General features: G+C 43.2%; 1 protein-coding gene across 2 annotated transcripts in view; it reads right to left on the minus strand.

Moving 5' to 3' along the window:
• FNDC1 (fibronectin type III domain containing 1) overlaps positions 1 to 17,865 on the minus strand; it is a 98,193-nt gene that overhangs the window by 26,374 nt on the left and 53,954 nt on the right. For both annotated transcript variants that reach the window (XM_057528113.1, XM_057528112.1), the window contains 7 exons: positions 17,315 to 17,502; positions 16,492 to 16,599; positions 13,612 to 13,800; positions 9,582 to 12,188; positions 7,701 to 7,801; positions 5,666 to 5,777; positions 4,387 to 4,776 (listed from right to left, as the gene is read on the minus strand). In XM_057528113.1, the coding sequence (XP_057384096.1) occupies positions 4,387 to 4,776; positions 5,666 to 5,777; positions 7,701 to 7,801; positions 9,582 to 12,188; positions 13,612 to 13,800; positions 16,492 to 16,599; positions 17,315 to 17,502 (3,695 nt within the window). The remainder of the gene's footprint in view (positions 1 to 4,386; positions 4,777 to 5,665; positions 5,778 to 7,700; positions 7,802 to 9,581; positions 12,189 to 13,611; positions 13,801 to 16,491; positions 16,600 to 17,314; positions 17,503 to 17,865) is intronic.

Raw genomic sequence — 17,865 nt, forward strand, 5'->3', positions numbered from 1 at the left:
GAGAAGTCACAGCAAGCAAAAAAGTGTGCGTGCATGTGTGTGTGTGTGTGTGTGTGAGTGTAAGAGAGAGAAAGAGCACCAATACGCTGGAAACAAGCATATAATATGCATCTATGCTTACAGGAATATGCAAACAATATGGCCTCTATAACAAATGCTTAAATTACTGGAATGATTTAATGACAGAAGGTTATTCCCAGAATACTATTTTAAAGCAGTGTTTTCAAGGGAAAGAGGGGCATGATTTAACCAGGGGAGCCAAGACTAAGAGATGTGAAAAGATGATTTTAAAATTGGAGGGCTAGAAACAAAATGTTAGGACTTTGCCAATGGAAGATAATGACAAATGCTCGGCTATATGGGGGTTGAAGAGGGGACTCTTGGAAGGGCAGGTATTCTCTCAGGGATCACAACACAGGTTCTAAATCATCATCCCTGCAACAGCAATTTCAGGTTACTAGGTTGCAAAGTGCCACGGCCAAAATTTGCTTGGTAAATAAATATTGGTTGTATACACATGGAGCCCCTGCACTTGTGGGTGTACATTATAAACTGAACTACAGTTGTCTCTAGATATACACTGGGAATTGGTCCAGGAGCCCCTGTGAATACCAAAATCTGTGGATGCTCAAGTCCTTTTTATAAAATAGTGTAGTACAAGGAATCCAAGTTTGGTTGAATCCGCAGATGTGAAACCCGCGGTACAGAGGGCCCACTGTACACTGAATACAACAAAAAAAGTACTTGAGAGAAAACACAAACACGAGAGCAGAGCAAGAGGCAGGGAGGCACGGTACAGGTGGTTCTGGGGGTGAAGTGTGAGGGGGAGAGTTGGGACTGTCGCTCCACTGACATCAGCATCTGTCCTGAGTCTCACTGTCCCATTTACAGGATGCGTTTTTGCAGGTCGAGGCCACTGGAACGTGTTCAACCAAGAAATGGCAAACTCTACTGTACTTTATAGATAATGCAGAGGATTTTCGTGAATAATTTTGACTGTGATTTTCAAATTACAAGCCGTCTTTAGAAGCTAATTACCCCCTAAGATGCTCCCTTCCACCTCTACCTCTCTCCAGGATTAGCCCTGACAGTTGCATTCCAGTGGTGGATGAAGCGGGGACTATGCTTTCTATTTCTGAGGCAAGCGCAGTGCTTGGATCCGAGTCACATTCAAGGAATGTGTGTCTAGCTGCACATCTGGATAGGAGACGCATGGAGGCTGGTGTAAGGAAGCCCAGTAAGGAGTAATAATTTGAGTGTTGGGCCAATAGGGTCAGCCTAGCAATGGAGGTATGAAGTCTAAGAAATGTGACGGAGGAAGAATCGGTGGGAATTGATGAGACCTGACAACAGAGATGAGAGAACAAAAGGAGACACGAGACACAAAGCCTCAGGCCTGGAGAAACGGATCTTTATCCCATCTTGCTCTGCCATAAAGATAAACAACTTTGTTTCCTAATGAGAGGGAGCTGTTTCTATCTACTGTAATTTCAGGTAGATTGTGCGTTAGATTGTGAGGTTTCAGAGGCACAGCTATGTTACTGACTTTTCTATGTTTCCCACAGACCCCAACCCATGTGGAGTAGATGATTAATGATCATTTGCTGGCATTGTTTTCCAAAATTATGAATGAAGCCAGAAAAACAAAAACAAGAGCTACTCCATCCTCTTCAAATTACCACATGGGTTTTCTCATAATGAAATCACTGTACAATGATAAAGAAACATTTATCAAACGAATTCACTAAATCAGGGTTTATCTAGACACAAGACTTAATCATGCTCCCTTTCAATTTCAGAACCTATACACAGAAAGTATAAAAAATAGCTATGTCAACATCATTAGTTATCAGGGAACTATGAATCTAAACCACAATGAGATACCACTTCACACCCACTGTGAATGAAAAAGACAGATAATAACAAGTGTTGGTGAAGATGGAGAGAAATTGGACACCTCATACATTACTGGTGGGAATAAAAATGGTGCAGCTGCTATGGAAAACAGTTTGGTGGTTCCTCAAAAAGTTAAACAGAGAGTTACCATTCGACACAGCAACTCTACACAAGAGAATTAAAAACAGGAATTCAAAAAAAAAAAGGAATAAACCTGTACACGAATGTTCATAGCAGCACTAATCATAATAGACAAAAGGTGGAAACAACCCAAACGTCCATCAACTGATAAATGGACAAAATGTGGTCTCTCCACACAATGGAATATTAATCAGCAATAAAAGGAATGAAGTACAGACATATTCTACAATGTGGATGAAACTTGAAAACAAATTATGCTAATTGAAAGAAGCCAGACACAAAAGGACACATTTCATATGATTCTATTTACATGAAATGTCCAGAATAGGCAACTACAGAGACAGAAAGTAGATTAGTGGTTTCCCGGAGTTGGGAGGAGCAGGGAATGGGGAGTGACTACTAATGAGTATAGGGTTTGTTTTGGAGGGTGATGAAAATGTTCTGGAATTTAATAGTGGTGCTTGTTGCACAACTCTATGAATATGCTAAAAACTATACACTTTAAAAGGGAGAACTTGATGGCATGTGATTTTTGTCTTAAGAAAGCTATTATTAAAGATGTTTTTAATAAAAACAACTATGATTAGAAATGATACTAGGAAGAAAATGTTTAATAAAGTTGTTAGTGGAGCAGCAGAAATAAAAAAGGAAGGTAAGCCATACAGAAGTATTTTTAAAATCATAAATTATAGTACATTACGATACTGTTTGAGGATGATAGGTTGCTCTCCCCAAATTTAATTTTTTTTCCAAGACTTTGTACTTATTTTCAAAATGCTGTCTAGAGGAAAATTATTACTTTTTTTTTTTTTTTACTACCATTGCATTTCTTTTTCTTTTTATTTTTTTATTTTTATTGGAGTATAGTTGCTTTTAGAGATAAATTATTATTAACACTTGGACACTAATGTGGCTTGGGCTAGGCTATCAGACGAATGGACAGGAGTGAAGTAAAAAATACACATCTCTATCATGATTTGCAAAGAAAAGAAGAAACAAAAATACCAAGAAAAATATTGACTTTCATGCCAACTAAAAAGCCCCAAAGTACAAAGGAAATGCAAAGAACATGCAATAAGGCCTACATCAGAGGAGACAAAAGAAAATGTAAAATATTAATAATAATAGTAGTAGTAATTAGAAACAAATCCAAAATAGTCACTCTTCTGTTTACAACCAATTATTAAACAAATTCTGTTCTAATTATACTTCAACTAAAAAAAATAAACACATCAAAGTACGCAGAAGTAAGGAAAATACATAATATTTTCATACCGGAAACCCAAAGGTAAATTCCAATTTGTACTCACTGGGTTAGCTGGTAGTGTGAGAATTTTCTTCCCAATCATCCTCTTCTTCAGTGTGTTCCTTGTTCTTTGGTGTGAAATTTTCAGATATGTCAAATGTTCCTGTTTCTTCGAAACTTGTCCATGGAAAGACTAACTTCAAACAGAATTCCCAGTTTGGAGACAGCATTCACGTTCAAACTGATTGGGTTTATCAGGTCAATGATGCTATGTAAGAATTCGGGGCATGAGTGTGATTTCCTGAAATGAAGGGTCTTCACTCTGCGTTAGCTTAAAAAGACAGAAGCTTTACAGCCTGCATTGCAATTCATTTCAACCCGAGGGAAAGGGGGTGAATTCGCCTTCTCGAGCCTGAGGCAAATACAGGATGACGCAGCCGGGGCGCAGGGCAGCCCTGGCTGGGTGTCCCAGAGCAAGGAAAGGGTTCAGTCTTAGCCAGTGGGCGGCCCCTGCTGCCACGCAAGGATAAGCATTTTCCAAAGGGACTGCTGATCAAACACGCTTGGGAAATGCTACTTTACTTGAAAATTCACAATGAGACTATTCAACGGTTAGAGTTCAACAGTAAGAAATTCCTTTAACCTTGTTTAAATCATACAGCTAATCACAGAACCTTTTCTTTAAAAATTACTGTAAAATAATAATTATTATTATATTATAATTATTATTATAACAAGTACTAATCTACTAATATCCAGTGGGACCCACTCTGGGAAGCTCTGGTCCAAACTAACAACGTCCCATGTTTCAGCCAGATGTTTGACTTGGGTGGTGACAAGGGTTGCCAGATAAAATAGAGGATGCCCACTTAGATTTGAATTTTAGAGAAGTTTTCATATAAACACGTCCCACGCAATATTTTTGTTTGCTAAATCTGACCACCCTCGTTGTGACACAGCGCGGTCAATAAACGCCATGAGCTACAAATGCCTGCAGCTGCTGCCCCACTGTGCACCCCACTCACCACCCCGCAGTCTCCGCGACCCTAGTCGGCAGCGCAGCGCGCCATCACGTGAGTTACCAGTAGAACGAAGACGGTTACCTTCCTCGGGGTGGCACTCCGGGATCCCATCTGAGCCCATGACGAGGTTGCCATCCTCGTCATGTCGCTCCAGGGTCCCAGGGCGACAGGTGGGGATGCGGGTGGTGGGCTCGGGGGCGGTGGTAGTGGTGGTGGTTGACCGCGTAGTGGTTCGGGTGGTCGTTGGCCGCGTGGTGGTGGTCGTGGTGGGCCGAGGGGGCGTGGCAGTCGTGGGTCGCGTGATGGCGGTGGAGGCACGGGTGGTTGTCTTGATGACCCCCAAGCCCACCAGGGGCTTCCCTCCAAGACTCAAAATGGGCTTATCCTGGGGACTGGCCAAGGGTTTTCCATGTCGCCCCTGCCCGAAGAGGGGGAGGCCATCGGGGCTCACCACAGGGGTCCCTCCCAGATCTGAAACAAAATCAAACAAAAGCTGTGCAACAAGGTGAGATGACACAGGGGAAGCAAAAAGCAAGTGGACAATGTCTTCTCAGAGGCTTCTATTTTCATCAGTAAAAGGCAAAGAAATAATTAAAGGGGCATCAGCTTTGGGAGCAGTATCTGCCGCCATCCAGAAATGTCTAGGCTATTTATATTGTCCATTACTCTGTACTACCTTATATAAATATATAAATATTTCATTGCTATGCCCCATTACCTGCAATAACTCGAAGTCTCCAGTAAGGAAAGTAATTCTTTCCCCCTCTTCATTCCTACCCCTAAGGACTTAAGTGTTACTGTGGACAGTAAGGTGGCAAACTTACTCTGTAAAGGGCCAGAGAGTAAATATTTTAAGCTTTATGACGCCACTACTCAACTTTGCCACTACAGGGCAAAAAAGCCATAGACAGTACACCAGTAAATGCATGTTTCTACGCTCCACTGAAACTTTGTGTACGGATAGTGAAATGTGAATTTAATATAATATTCACATGTCACAAATATTATCATTCTATGATTTTTTGGCAGTCATTTAAAAATGTAAAAACTATTCTGAGCTCCCAGGCTATATAAACACAGGCAGCAGACAGGGTTTGGCTTTAGAGGCTGCTTTGCTGACTCCTGCTCTCCGCTGCCCAATCCCAAGAATGAAGTCAAGAGCCACCTTTTCTAGAGGGTGGAGTCTGTAAGAAGACAGCTGGATCAGGGAAGAAGCTAAGTTCCGCCCCCTTCTGAGGCACCTCCTTTTCCACATGGCTCAAGGGCCCCCATTAAAAATGAGTAGGAGGAGAAAGAGAGAAGTTGTCACTCTACAGCTAAGTCAGGACACTTTCGTTCCTTCAAAAACACTCTCACTTACCCACAATGGTTCGACCATCTCCTCCTAGTTTAACTCGAAGGGGGTTTCCTTGTGAATCTTGGAGGTGCCTTCCTTCTCCGTTCAATACTAACCCACGATCAAGATCCACGACCTAAATCCAGGACACAGATGAAAGGATATATTGAACATTTCAAAATGTTCACCTTAATCCAACTACATGAATATACGTGAATAGGAAATATTATTTTTGTCAGCATCATTCATAAGGTTTAATAAGAATAAAGTATGAAACAGTCACATTTCCTATTATAACTGCTTATCTATATAATACGTAGATTGTTTTAAGTTTCTCAAATATTCAAAAGATGTTCAAAATACTTTTACCATTTAATATGTTGTAGTATGTAAACAGGAGGAAACAACCTAAGTGCTCATCAACAGAGGAAAGAGATTAAGTAAATTATGGCCCGTCCATCCAGTGAAATACGATGCAGCCAATGAAAAGGATGTGGAAATTCTATATTTATTGACATATCCTGATGCAGACTTAGATTATAGGACTGATTATGTTGCAAAACTAAAATATATTCATTTGTGTATATAAACTTAAAAGTGCAGAGAGAAAATTCTGGACAGATGATATCCCAAACTGTTAACAGTGGTTATTTCCAAGAAGTGGTTTGGGATGCTTATTATCTTTTTCATATATTTCTGAATTGTTTTAACTTCTTGCCATGAACATGACATGTTTCTATTTGGCTGTTAGTGTTAAAGATCAAAGCTGCTATACCAAAACCAATTTAATTTGTAATTAAATTGCCTATTACAGTATGCATGCAAAATTTTCATATTCTAAGGAATTATAAAACTTGAACAAAAGGTATTATTATCTCTGTTAAGAAACAACTCATACTCTACACTGTTGGTTCTCAAAGTGTGGTCCTGGACCAGCTGCCCCAGCCTCACCTGGGAACTTGTCGGATATGAGAATTACCTGGCCCCACCCAGACTGCACTGATAAGCCCCCCAGGGATTCTGATGCGCACCAATGTTTGAAAACCATGACTCTGCACAATCAGGACATGGGAGGAGCTCCTGCAAGCAGGCCACTTTGTTGGGTGCTGTCTCAGTAATTAAAATAAAACTTATTTATATAAACCCTACTTTTGAAATCTACTCCATACAGTTTCAACTCAAAAGTGTTTACAATGACACTTTGCTTTAATATGCATTCTTCCTTCCATAAATTTCTGTTCCTTTGAGAAAAGATAAAATGGATCTTTAGGTCACCTGTGACTGAAAATTCTTTGAAGTGCTTCAGTATGTTTTCCTAAACCTTATTGTTTTAAATGGGAAGTTTTGACTGGGAATTCTACTATAAATAATTTTTTGACTCTCTGAAAAAATATTTTAAAACTCTGAACATTGTAAGGTGTTCTGCCTGTCACCCCCAACCCACCAAAAACTCCTAAACATTTATCTTAACCCCAGGAAGTTAAAGTCATTTAGCTTAAACATACATAAAGCACTAATACTTATTTTTTATTTTGGTCAAATTGTTGGAAGGTTCAAAAGGTGATCTGATAAAAACTGCCTATTTGATTCAGGGATTTTTGGTTTGTTCTATTGTTTTTACCCTGCTTCCTTTTACAAAGGATTTGAGACAATTTACAGAAAATATGTATACTCTTTAATCGAACGATAACAAGAAATAAAATAAAGCTATCAGGCAGGAGTGGGAAAATAGAAGTTCATTTGAGAGGCTGTGCCTCAGGTTTTCTGTAACTGGTTGGCTCAAACATTTGTGTGACCTTCCTAACCAATCAAGGCAAATGGGAACAAAGGCCCATGTCTGACCTTATTAGTTATGAGAAGAAAGCAAACTAGTTACTCAGGAGAATCAAGGATTTTTCTGAGCACTGGAAGAAACAATAAAGTATAAGTATATTGACATACAAGTGGTTAAAACTAGAGAAAAAAAAAAAGACCGCTTCATTTTTTATTACACAACGCCCACCATTTCTCTTCCCAACAGCATGAAAACAACCGGTATGTGTAAAGAAGTTTACCCTACCCACTTTGTTCCTTGAGGGCCATTGATAATTCTTTGTCCACTTGGTTTTCCATTACTACCAGGAAGTACTCTCCCTTCTGGATTTGGTCTTCCATTATAACCTACACAGTACAAAAAAAAAACCAAAAAACAAACCAAAACAGAAACAAAAAAATCCAACAACAGAACCTGGTAAATTCAACATTCCTGGAAAGTTGGCTTCATGCCAAACTATATGTAGTAACACATCTTTCCAAACAGGAACACTAAACAGAATTTTAAACCAATAGCTCAAATATATTAGATAATGATAGTCTTAAACTGTGACTTCTACATGACAAATATGAATGTCTATGAAAAGTATGGTAAAGTCACAGTTTTCTGACATTACTGGGGGAATAAGCATGTTCAGCATAAGTAAATTTTCCAGATAAGGCTTAAGACCTTAAACCTAGTAGCTGTAGCTTTATTTTAGCCAGTTGGAAGGTGGAGGGAAGGAGAGTTGGAAGGATGGGGACAATTCTCTCTAAAGTGTACGAGATGCTGTCCTGCTCTCCTCCACAGATTATACTTAACATGCTCACTATTTCTAGCTGACTTGGGTCCCGACCGTCAATTGCAGAGCATAAACCCACAGAGCTGACTCAAAGCTTGACTTCAGTGGGGCTGCTTGAGAAGTATTTGCTCAGAGAGGAAGTGGCAGGCCCAGTTGGCTGGCCTTCAGTTGCTGTCTGTCTGCTCCTTGCACCTGCCCTCTCTCTTCACCTCATGCCCTTTCTGATCAGCCGCAGTTTGGTTGAGGCCTCCACTGGGAGCATTCTGCTCCAGCGTGGCCCACCAGATAAAGTGCTTGGGCTTCCTGACAACTATTTGCAGGTCAGAGACATTTCTCTCGCTCAAATAGTTACTGAAAATTTAAAATTTATTGAGTTTTTTCTATGTACAAGGGAATGTGGGTTTTACATCTATTATCAGGGTCTTAGGTTTGTGTAAAAGAGTCCGTTTTAATGGAAAACTGAACTCCACGTGGGGTACTGTTCTACGTCTTTACGCTAGGCTAAATTAACAACATATTGCACAGATTAACAAATATTAATACATTCATTCAAAAGTGTTCTATTAAGCCCTGATTCCATGCAAGGAGAGGGTAAGGCAGCACTTAACTGAATGCAGATTTCGGGTAAATACCTTAGATCCTGCCCTGGGGTCCATGTAGACTCCAGTTCACAGCTTCCTACATTCTGTCCTCAACCTAAGTCACACATCGGCCTGCTACTCCGCCGTGTGACATTCGCCTTTAACATGTCTTTTCTGGAGGTTTGAAACAACATTCACTGATTGCAATGCCTGAGCAATCCTCACCCAAGACATTTGAGTTTGTCCCGGGGTATTTTCAGCTGAGGGTTTTATATGCAGAACAACAAGCACAAGATCCAGCCCACACAGGGAGATACTCCTTCCTGTGGACTCCTTAATATGCCCTGGCACAGGGACAACTAAAAATAACCTAAAACACAGGAACCTGAGTTTGGCATCACGGCTGCGACATATTTTCAGATTTAGAGCATATGTTAAGGAACTCAAAGAAGCAGCATGGGAGAGCGGAATGGCCGAGGGCTGTGGAGTTAGTGTTTGGGAATGGAATTGCAGCTCAGCCACTTCACGGCTGTCTGGCCTCCAGCAAACCACTCAGACCCCTAAGCACTGGCTTCCTCATCTGAAGACCAGGAGAAGCAATGCAAACCCAGGCGATGGTTAAGAGGGTGCGATCATGTTGTATCTGCAAAGCTCCTAACACAAGGCTTGGACAGAGCAGATGCTCGATAAAATAAAAGGCTCTCAGGACTTTCTACGAGCACTGCTGAGAACCGTGAAGAAAATGTTAAGTTAAAAACAAATTACCTTGTCTGGAAGGGGGTCTCACAGGCGGGCGTGAGAAAGGGTTCCGGAATCTTGAGTTCATCATGCGCTGGCGCAAGGAGAGCATAGGGGTGGTGGACGAGTAGATGGCAGGGGCGCGCGTGGTGAACCGCGGCGGGGAGGGGGTGCCCTCCGTGGGGTTTGGGGTGGCAGGGCTGCGAGGGGGGTGTCTGGGCAGGAGGTGCGTGGCTCTCGGGGAGCTGACCGGAGGTGCAGGAGGAGGACGCTTCAGCGGGGTGGCGTTCTTGTCCTGCGGGGAGCTCACTCTGGGAGGCGCAAGCACGATAGCAGGCTCTGTCTCCCCCTTAGCGATGTTCCCATCCACGTGCTTGCCGCTTCTGGGGATGAAAGAGGAGGGCCACTTTGGAACAGAGGGAGACGGTGGGTCCTTGTCCTTGTCCTTTCCTCCTTTAAAAAACATCACGTCTTCATCTTCCTCCTCGGCCGAGACCGACTGCTGCGATTTTGACGGGAGGGGCTCCCTTTTGGATGGCGTGGCCTGGGACGCACCGTCCTTCTTCCCCACCGCCTGGGGCCCTGCTCTGCCGGGGAGCCTGGGGCGGGCTTGGGGGTGGAGGCTGCCGGGCCTGCCTGGGGGTCTGCGCAGGTGACTGTCGCCGGCGCTTCTTGCCTGAGCCTCCACCTGGCGGTGCTTGGGAAGGGACGGGGTGGCGACCTTGGCACCCGCCGAGTATGCGGGCGCCCGGATGCCCCTGGTCTCCGCTTCTGCGCTGTCGTCGGAATCCTCGCTCTGATTCTGGGGTGACGCGGGAAGCCCCCCCTGGGAGCTCGCCGTGAGGGAGGACTGCCTGCCTCTGGACCAGTAAGGGTCTGAGAAGGAGGCGCTTTCCTGCGACGTGGGGTGGGGACGCCCGGCCTGGGGTTTGGAAGGTGGACGCCCCTCTTCCTTGCTCTGCGGGCCGCGGGGCTGCTGCTGGGACGCGGGGACGGCCGATGAAGGCTGCTTTTCCGGAGCGGCGGACCCGGCACCCATCCTTCGGGGCACGCCGGTCCCGGGGTGGTGCTGTGAGCGAGGCGTAGGAGACAGCGTTTGGGGAGACCCGCCCTCCACGCCCGCGTCGGAGCTCTGCTGAACATCCTGCGCCTTAGAGGGCGGAGATTTGGCCTGAGGATGCGCCCCTGCCCAAGTCCCCGCGGCCTTGGGGTTCTCTTCCAGGGGCTCCTTCCGCTGCAGGCTCGCCGCTCTCTGGGGGCCTCTTCTCAGGTGGTCCGCGCCCCGGGAGGCAGGCTGCCCGGAGGAGGAAGACGCGTGGTCATTCGCCACGGTGGCCGGGAGCGGCTGTTCGTCTCCTGCCTCTTCTTCGCTGTCTTCGTGGCCGCCCAAGCCTCGCCTGTGGTCAGAAGCTGGGTGAGAACTCACCGTCGAGGGAACCCGGGGGGCCACGGTGGACGGCGGGGAGCTGGGGGGCCGTAACCGGGGTCCGCGGCCGCCGCCAAGCCTGTGTGGGTATCTCCCGGGGGCAGCGAAGGGCCTGTTCCTGAGCGCGCCGAAATGTCCAGAGACAGGCGCCCGGGACCGAGATGCCGGGGCCGGGGCTTCCGCCTGCTTCCCTTCCTCTTCAGCATCGTGGTCAAGGCCGCCGTCCGAGTCATCTGCGCCTTCAGAGGCCTGTGTCCTTGAGGGGAGACGAGAGGAGACCGAGGAGGGCTGGGTAGCCCGCAACGGCGCGGTGGACTTGGCGGCTGGGGCATCGTGACCATCCTTCCCGCCCCTGGAGAGCGGGGACCCGGGCTGTGGTTGGGTGGGCAGCAGCCGAGATGACGCCCCGTGGGATGGAGACAGTCTCGCGGGTGGGGCTGCAGCCCTGGAATTTTCCTCCCCATCCTCAGAGTGGGGCGCCCTCCGAGCGGGCAAGGCTGGTTTCGCGCCGTGGTACGCGGAGCCTCTGTCGCGCAGGGCGCCCCAGGCTGAGTGCCGGACGGGCGACAGGGCGGGCCGGGCGGGGGCTGCGCTCTTGGGAGGCGGCTGCGGGGCGCCTGCGGCTGGCCCTTCCTCCTCTTGGCCCACGGAGTCATTGTCACCAGGGCTGGAAGGGCGGTGAGCGGGGTCCTCAGGGGGTGTGGCTGGGGCCGAAGAGGCGGAGGGGGGCGCCCCTGGGCGAGGGTGAGAGGCGGCCGAGGAGCCACGCTTGTCCACGCCGTCTTTCCGGGGCAGCCCCGGCGTCCGGGCTCTCCCTGGAGTCCGCCCCGCAGGGAGGACCGGGTGGGCAGGTCTACTTGGTGGCCTCTGCTGGGACTTCTGGCCTTGGGTCTCCGAGGGCGAGGTTGGTGGGTGCCCTCGGGAATCCAGCGCTTCCTCCTCGGTGATTTCTGTCGACTGAAGATCCACCCCTTCACTCTTCCGAGGGGGAAGCTGGGGTTTTCTGGGCAGCCCACCATTAGCCAATATTTTGTTCTTCAAGTCAAGAAGCAGGTTCTTGGCATTTCTCCCTTGGGGAGAAACAGGCAAACGAGTGTCTTTTGAGGAAGCTGGAGCTTTGGGCGAAGATGAGGCAGGCTCGGGCTTTTCAGGCTTGTGATGATCTCCCGTGTCTGTTTCCTGTTGAACATCAGACTCACTGGTAGGGGCTGTAATAGATTTTAAAGGATTTGATGTCAAAGAAGAAACAAGAAAGATATGCAACGGAAAATGAGTAAGATGGCAGTATGGAGGTGTTTAAAGTTAGTAATAATAATTGATAACTTCTCCTCCTTTAGACATGACACTTATTTTCCCAATTATAGCAATCTCTTTTAAAGTTCTATTTTGCTTTAAGTAACATAGTCCTAGAAAATATGTGTATTGAGTTTCTATAAATTGAATCAGGCTATGCCACGGCTTATTTGAAGGAATTCTGAAATGAGTACTTGGAAGTAATTCATTGATTTTGTAAGCACAAAATCTTATATAGGACTTTCTTAATATAACTGTCAAGATACTACAAGTGCATTATAGCCATTCTTTACAATGTAGGCGAGAAATACACACAAGCCTGGCACAAAATGTTGAATGATCTATACTGAAAGCTATATGGAGATGTGTTGTGTGTAATTTGCAAATGACTGGGGTGAGCAACAAATTTGTAATTTTTGAGGCATTACAAAGAGTTCCCTATTCCACATGACATGTCCTTACTTGCTTTTTTTCTTGCTCAAAATCCCTTTTATAATGGATACATTTGTAATCCCACAATAAAGCCTAAAATAAAAAGACCCCTGGGGTAGGCAAAACATTATATTATGTGTACCCTATAATTTACCCTTTATTGAGAGCAGGATGGAATGCGGGAAGGGATGCCGTAAGGGGAGAAGAACTTATATAGCAATGGGGGATCCAGAGGGAGCAAACTGCATCTATTTCAGGGTTTTTTTAGGATAGAACTGTTGAATATTGCAGTATACTGTGGATCCTCACAGCATATAATGAAGGAGAAAGCTCCCAATATCTGGTGTAAATGTAGACAAGCAGGAAAGAAAACACAGTCCAGAAACACCCCACTCCAATTTTGGTTTGTATTAACCTGCTGGGGTTTGATACTGAGCAGAGAAACAAGGTAACTGAAATTCTTCTGAGTAAGGTTGCATTCCAAAATAATGGCAGACAAACTATAAAAAATTTATGTGCCATTTATTGATTAAAATGAGCTAACAACTAAAAATGTCACATTCTGCCTGTAAAAATGTCCTTTCCCTGTCATCATAAACCCCAAATTACACAATGATATAAGATGAATCACATAATGAATACATTAGTCACATAATTACTAGATAATTCATAATTACTATTATAATAGTAATTAATGTTATTAGCCATCAATAACATTTAGCATTTGGGGAGACCAATTTCTAAAGGGATCACAAAAATATTATAGACATCAATATGGTACCTTAACCCCAAAATTCATCAACAGAGCCGTTCTAAACCCAAGAGCGTGATTCAAAGGAACACACCACAATTAGCAGTAATGAAGAGGGAGAAAAAGAGAGCCACAAATACACAATGCTTACTTACTTGTTGGCAGAGCGACAATGAAGGCTTTGGAATGAGGCCCCAGTCCTCTCCTGTTTGCGGCCCGGATTTTGAAAAGATAGCGTTCCCCAGGCTGCAGACCATCCACTAGGGCAGAAGTAGTCTCTCCAGGATAGGTGAGGGACTTTGCTCCAAATGGTTTGAGAGCCGGGGCGTATGAAAGAATGTATTCTGAAATGATTTGGCAGACGGTTGGAAGGAGGAAACTGAAAACAGTCCTGTGTCCAGTAGACAGACTGTATGGGCAGGATGAATTAGAACGTGCATTACTAAAATTAATTCTCTAGCGATGCACGCCAAGTCAGTAGCTGGAGCAGAAAGACACAGTAGAAGGTGAACGGGCAATTCAATCAGGCTACCAGACAGGCCTACGGAGTCAGTCAGCTGGCAACTTTCCATATACAGCAAACTAACTGTATGGACCCCAGGAGGCCAGTCTTCATACATTTACCAAAAATATTTACCCTTGTGTTTGGGTTTTTTCTTCATTGAGTTTATTTACTAATTTACTATGACAGACTGTATGCAGAAGAGAAGAAACCACAGGAAAAAAGATGACAACTCCTAGGAACTGATTCTGAATAGCTGCTGACACCTTTTAAGAGTTCCATTTTATTAATCTGGGCTATCTGCATTTGTGCATTAAGCCAGATAAATTCCATATTTGGAATATAATTTCACTTTTGTAGGAATTATGAAAGTTCTTAATATATTCGGGTAAGGATTTTTCACAGTATTTAAAACTGTGAGGAAAAGTTGCTGAGTCACGGATTTATGTGATGTTTAATGTCTCCATCCTTAATTGGCTATATCTATAAACATATAATGCCCTGGGCCTTTGAAAATCATAGCAAATTCAGTCCAAGGAACTAATATATCTCTATGCTTATATGGAAATACTGCAACATAAGGAAGCCACGTTTTAAAGCATAATTTTCACCCTCAACTAAAAACTCTCATGCCTATTTTCCTGCCAATGAACTAAAGATTTACAAAACTTATCAAATTAATATGAGTAGGAGCTAACCAAGAAAAATAATTTAAATTACAGAATGACCAAGCAATTATCATACTTCCTAGGGGAGCATGGATGATCTTTCCTTTTCCCTAAGCTCTAATCTTTAAAAAGTACATTTGTCTGAAAAAAACAAAAAACAAAAAAAAACCAGCATTCTTTTCTCATTGAAAATGAACAAACTAGTCATTTGTGGTGGTCAAAAGTAAGAATTAAAAGAACCCACTGTCTACAAAATTTTGTAATTTTGATTTTTTTTTTTTGTGGATTCAATTCATCTGGAAAAAATTTAACCATGTCAAAGTATATTCTTTTATTATGTTTTCTATTTCTCAGGCATAAAAAATGCCCCAGGATAATTATGAATTTACAATCCTACCACTACACCTTTAGGTTAGTGAGGTACATGAGTTCTTTTGGACATAAAAACTCAGTAGCTATTTATTACTTCTGGCAATATTTAATTGACTAGCAGGGAGCTTCTTTTGCCAAAGAGCTATAAATATAAACTAAGATGTGGGAGAGGGGAAAAAAATAAGTAGCATGGTAATAAGGTCACCAAAGGAGCAATAACTGACTTTTTTTTTAATAACTTCATAACTTTTTTTTATAAAAAAGGTAGTCAGCTAAAACATGTCTTTATTCAAGTTTCAGAAGTCTTTTCAGCATCACAATAATGATACAGAAGCCAATGTTCAAACTGTCATAAAAAGAAGGATTAAAAGGGGGTATCCTAACTATTTTTTCTCTTCATTTGTTTCTGATTTATTCCATTGAAAAAATGAGCAAGAATAGTACAATATATTCTTTAAAACGTGGGAAGTGAGAAAGCATTAAGTTTAGAAAATACTATCCCACCTCTACCTTCCGTAATTTCTACTGTTCAGTGAAAAGTTATCCTCATAGGTCAGAAAAGATAACTTACAGTTGAATATAAAACAGAACCACCCAATTTCTTCAATTAAGAAATTCTCAAAGAAGATCAGTGATAATTTTCTGAATTTTCTTAAGCTTACACAAACTTTCCATATTAGAGTTTTCTTCCAAAATCAAGCAACAATAAAAAGTAGCCTTAGAGTACATTTGTATAGGCGATGTCAGGGGAACCCTCCACACCACCCTTTTAAGTGTCTCCAGATAGACTTCCAAAAGGTTCTTGAATGTTTTTACATTAAAAAGAAATTATCTGTGCTTTTATTTAATGTTCTCAACAGACCATTTTAAAATTTAACTAGCTGTGGATATTCTATGCTATTTTCATTTTTTTAAATCTACAGTATATTTTTTCCATTTTAAGGTCATATTTTCCTCAACCAGCCCCTCACCCAAAATCAATTGTTCAAAATGCTGACAAATAGGGAAAAAAATCTATTTAACATTTTATTTTATTACTTGATTTTCAAGCCCATTAAATATTTATGGTCCCGTTCGAGACATTTATGGTCCCGTGGGATTTCCGCTCACTCCTACCTGCCATGATCTTACTGGCACCATGAAAAGGCCCACAGCGTGAAAAACAGGGTGTCATTTTGTTTGGTTAAAGGTTATGATGTCACATCCATACAATTAAAAACAGCCCTCTTGATAATAGCATCAAAATCCCTGCATAGAGGGAAGATGAAAAGTCATCTTCCTGATGACCTGGGTCTTACGGACAATGAAAACCCTTCATGAAATATCCTTGTCCATTGCGTTAGCACCCCGTATAGGTATGTTGTTTCCCTGTTGCTTTTGCAGTCACCAAGCCTGCGATTAGAACCAGTTTTTATCAGAGTCAATGTACACAGCTCTCTTTGGGGTATTTCACTCCCACGTGCTTCTTATACTTTAAGTAATGAGGTTCCTACCTTTCACTTTCCCCTCGGTCTCAGGCAGCGCATCCCAAGCTACAGTGACAGCCGTAGGTTTGCCATTGACTGGCCAGACGGTTAAATTTTCAGGAGCTGTGGTAGGAGCTACAAAAGGACAAGGATCCAAGGTTTAAGAATGCCCTTATGGGTATTCTAAAAGTAAATGATATGTGGTCCCTACATACACAATTTTATTGCAGAGCCACTGTGTTAATTTTTATTATACACGAGAGAAAATTCTCCACTTGCTCTTTGTGTGATTTATATCAGTTTTACCAACTCATATGGTAAGGTTAGACATACATAGGGAAATGCTTTTAGGAATTCAGAATTTCTCTCGTTGCTGAATATTGAAATATACAAAGAAGATGAAAATCCAGTTTCAACTTCTTTTGAATAAGGTTTCTAAAGACACAGTTTAAAAGAAAATAATTGTAGTCTTAAATATAGAACAAATTTCTCCCCCAAAATCAAACATGACCTCAGCCTTAAAAAAGAAGAGTCTCTCCTCTATTCTAGAGCCACATGTTGTCCGGGGGCAATCACACATACAGCGGGGATTTACGGAGGCTCCACGTGGTTTTAACGTGCTCCGCATGTCAGAATAACATGCTCGTGAAAATAGCCAGTGAAGGATACAACATGGACCCAAGGAAACTTTGTGTTCATACATAGAAACGCTTCCAAAATTTAGGGTTAATGTTACTTTGAAAAATGCCTCTGCTGGCCTTTATCACTACTGGCTTCTTAAACTGTCTTTAAATCTTCCTTTAGTGGTAATTCCCAAGTTGAAAGTCCAAAGGCCGTTTTGAATACAGACCAGATTCTGGTGTTCTCTGGAAGACAGATGTACTCCATTTGCCGTCTCGTTCACCCTGTGAGATGCGGACTGCGAATTCATACATGGTGTCTGGAATCAGGTTCTCTATCAGCACTCGTCTGTTGGAGACGGGCTTGTAATCCCACCTTGCGGACTCCCCCTTTTCTCGGTAGCGCACAGTGTACTGTCTGTAAGAAAATGCAAGGCAACAACAGCACAGCCCTCTGACCAATTCTCTGCACCTGAACACTGGATTCCTTGACGTTTTCCCTTCCCCACAAGTGATGACTTTTGGAAGTAAGTAGGGAAATGAAAGAGGAGAAAATTCTAAACTTTTGACTTTGTTATTGGCTCAAAGGATCTACTTAAGTTCCAGGGAGATGTGTCTAAAATAGCCCAGAAGAGATGGACCTTATTGTCTTTTCAACACCAAAATGTATTATTGCTCAAAAGGTCAAGCAGCGATTAAAAGGAAGGGATAGAAGGGAGACTGTTTTTATGAGGCAAGGGCCTTATTAGGGGTAGGGGTGTGTGTGTGTGTGTGTGTGTGT

The sequence above is a fragment of the Balaenoptera acutorostrata genome, chromosome 14, assembly GCF_949987535.1.
Source record: "Balaenoptera acutorostrata chromosome 14, mBalAcu1.1, whole genome shotgun sequence".
Taxonomy (NCBI): Eukaryota; Metazoa; Chordata; class Mammalia; order Artiodactyla; family Balaenopteridae; genus Balaenoptera; species Balaenoptera acutorostrata.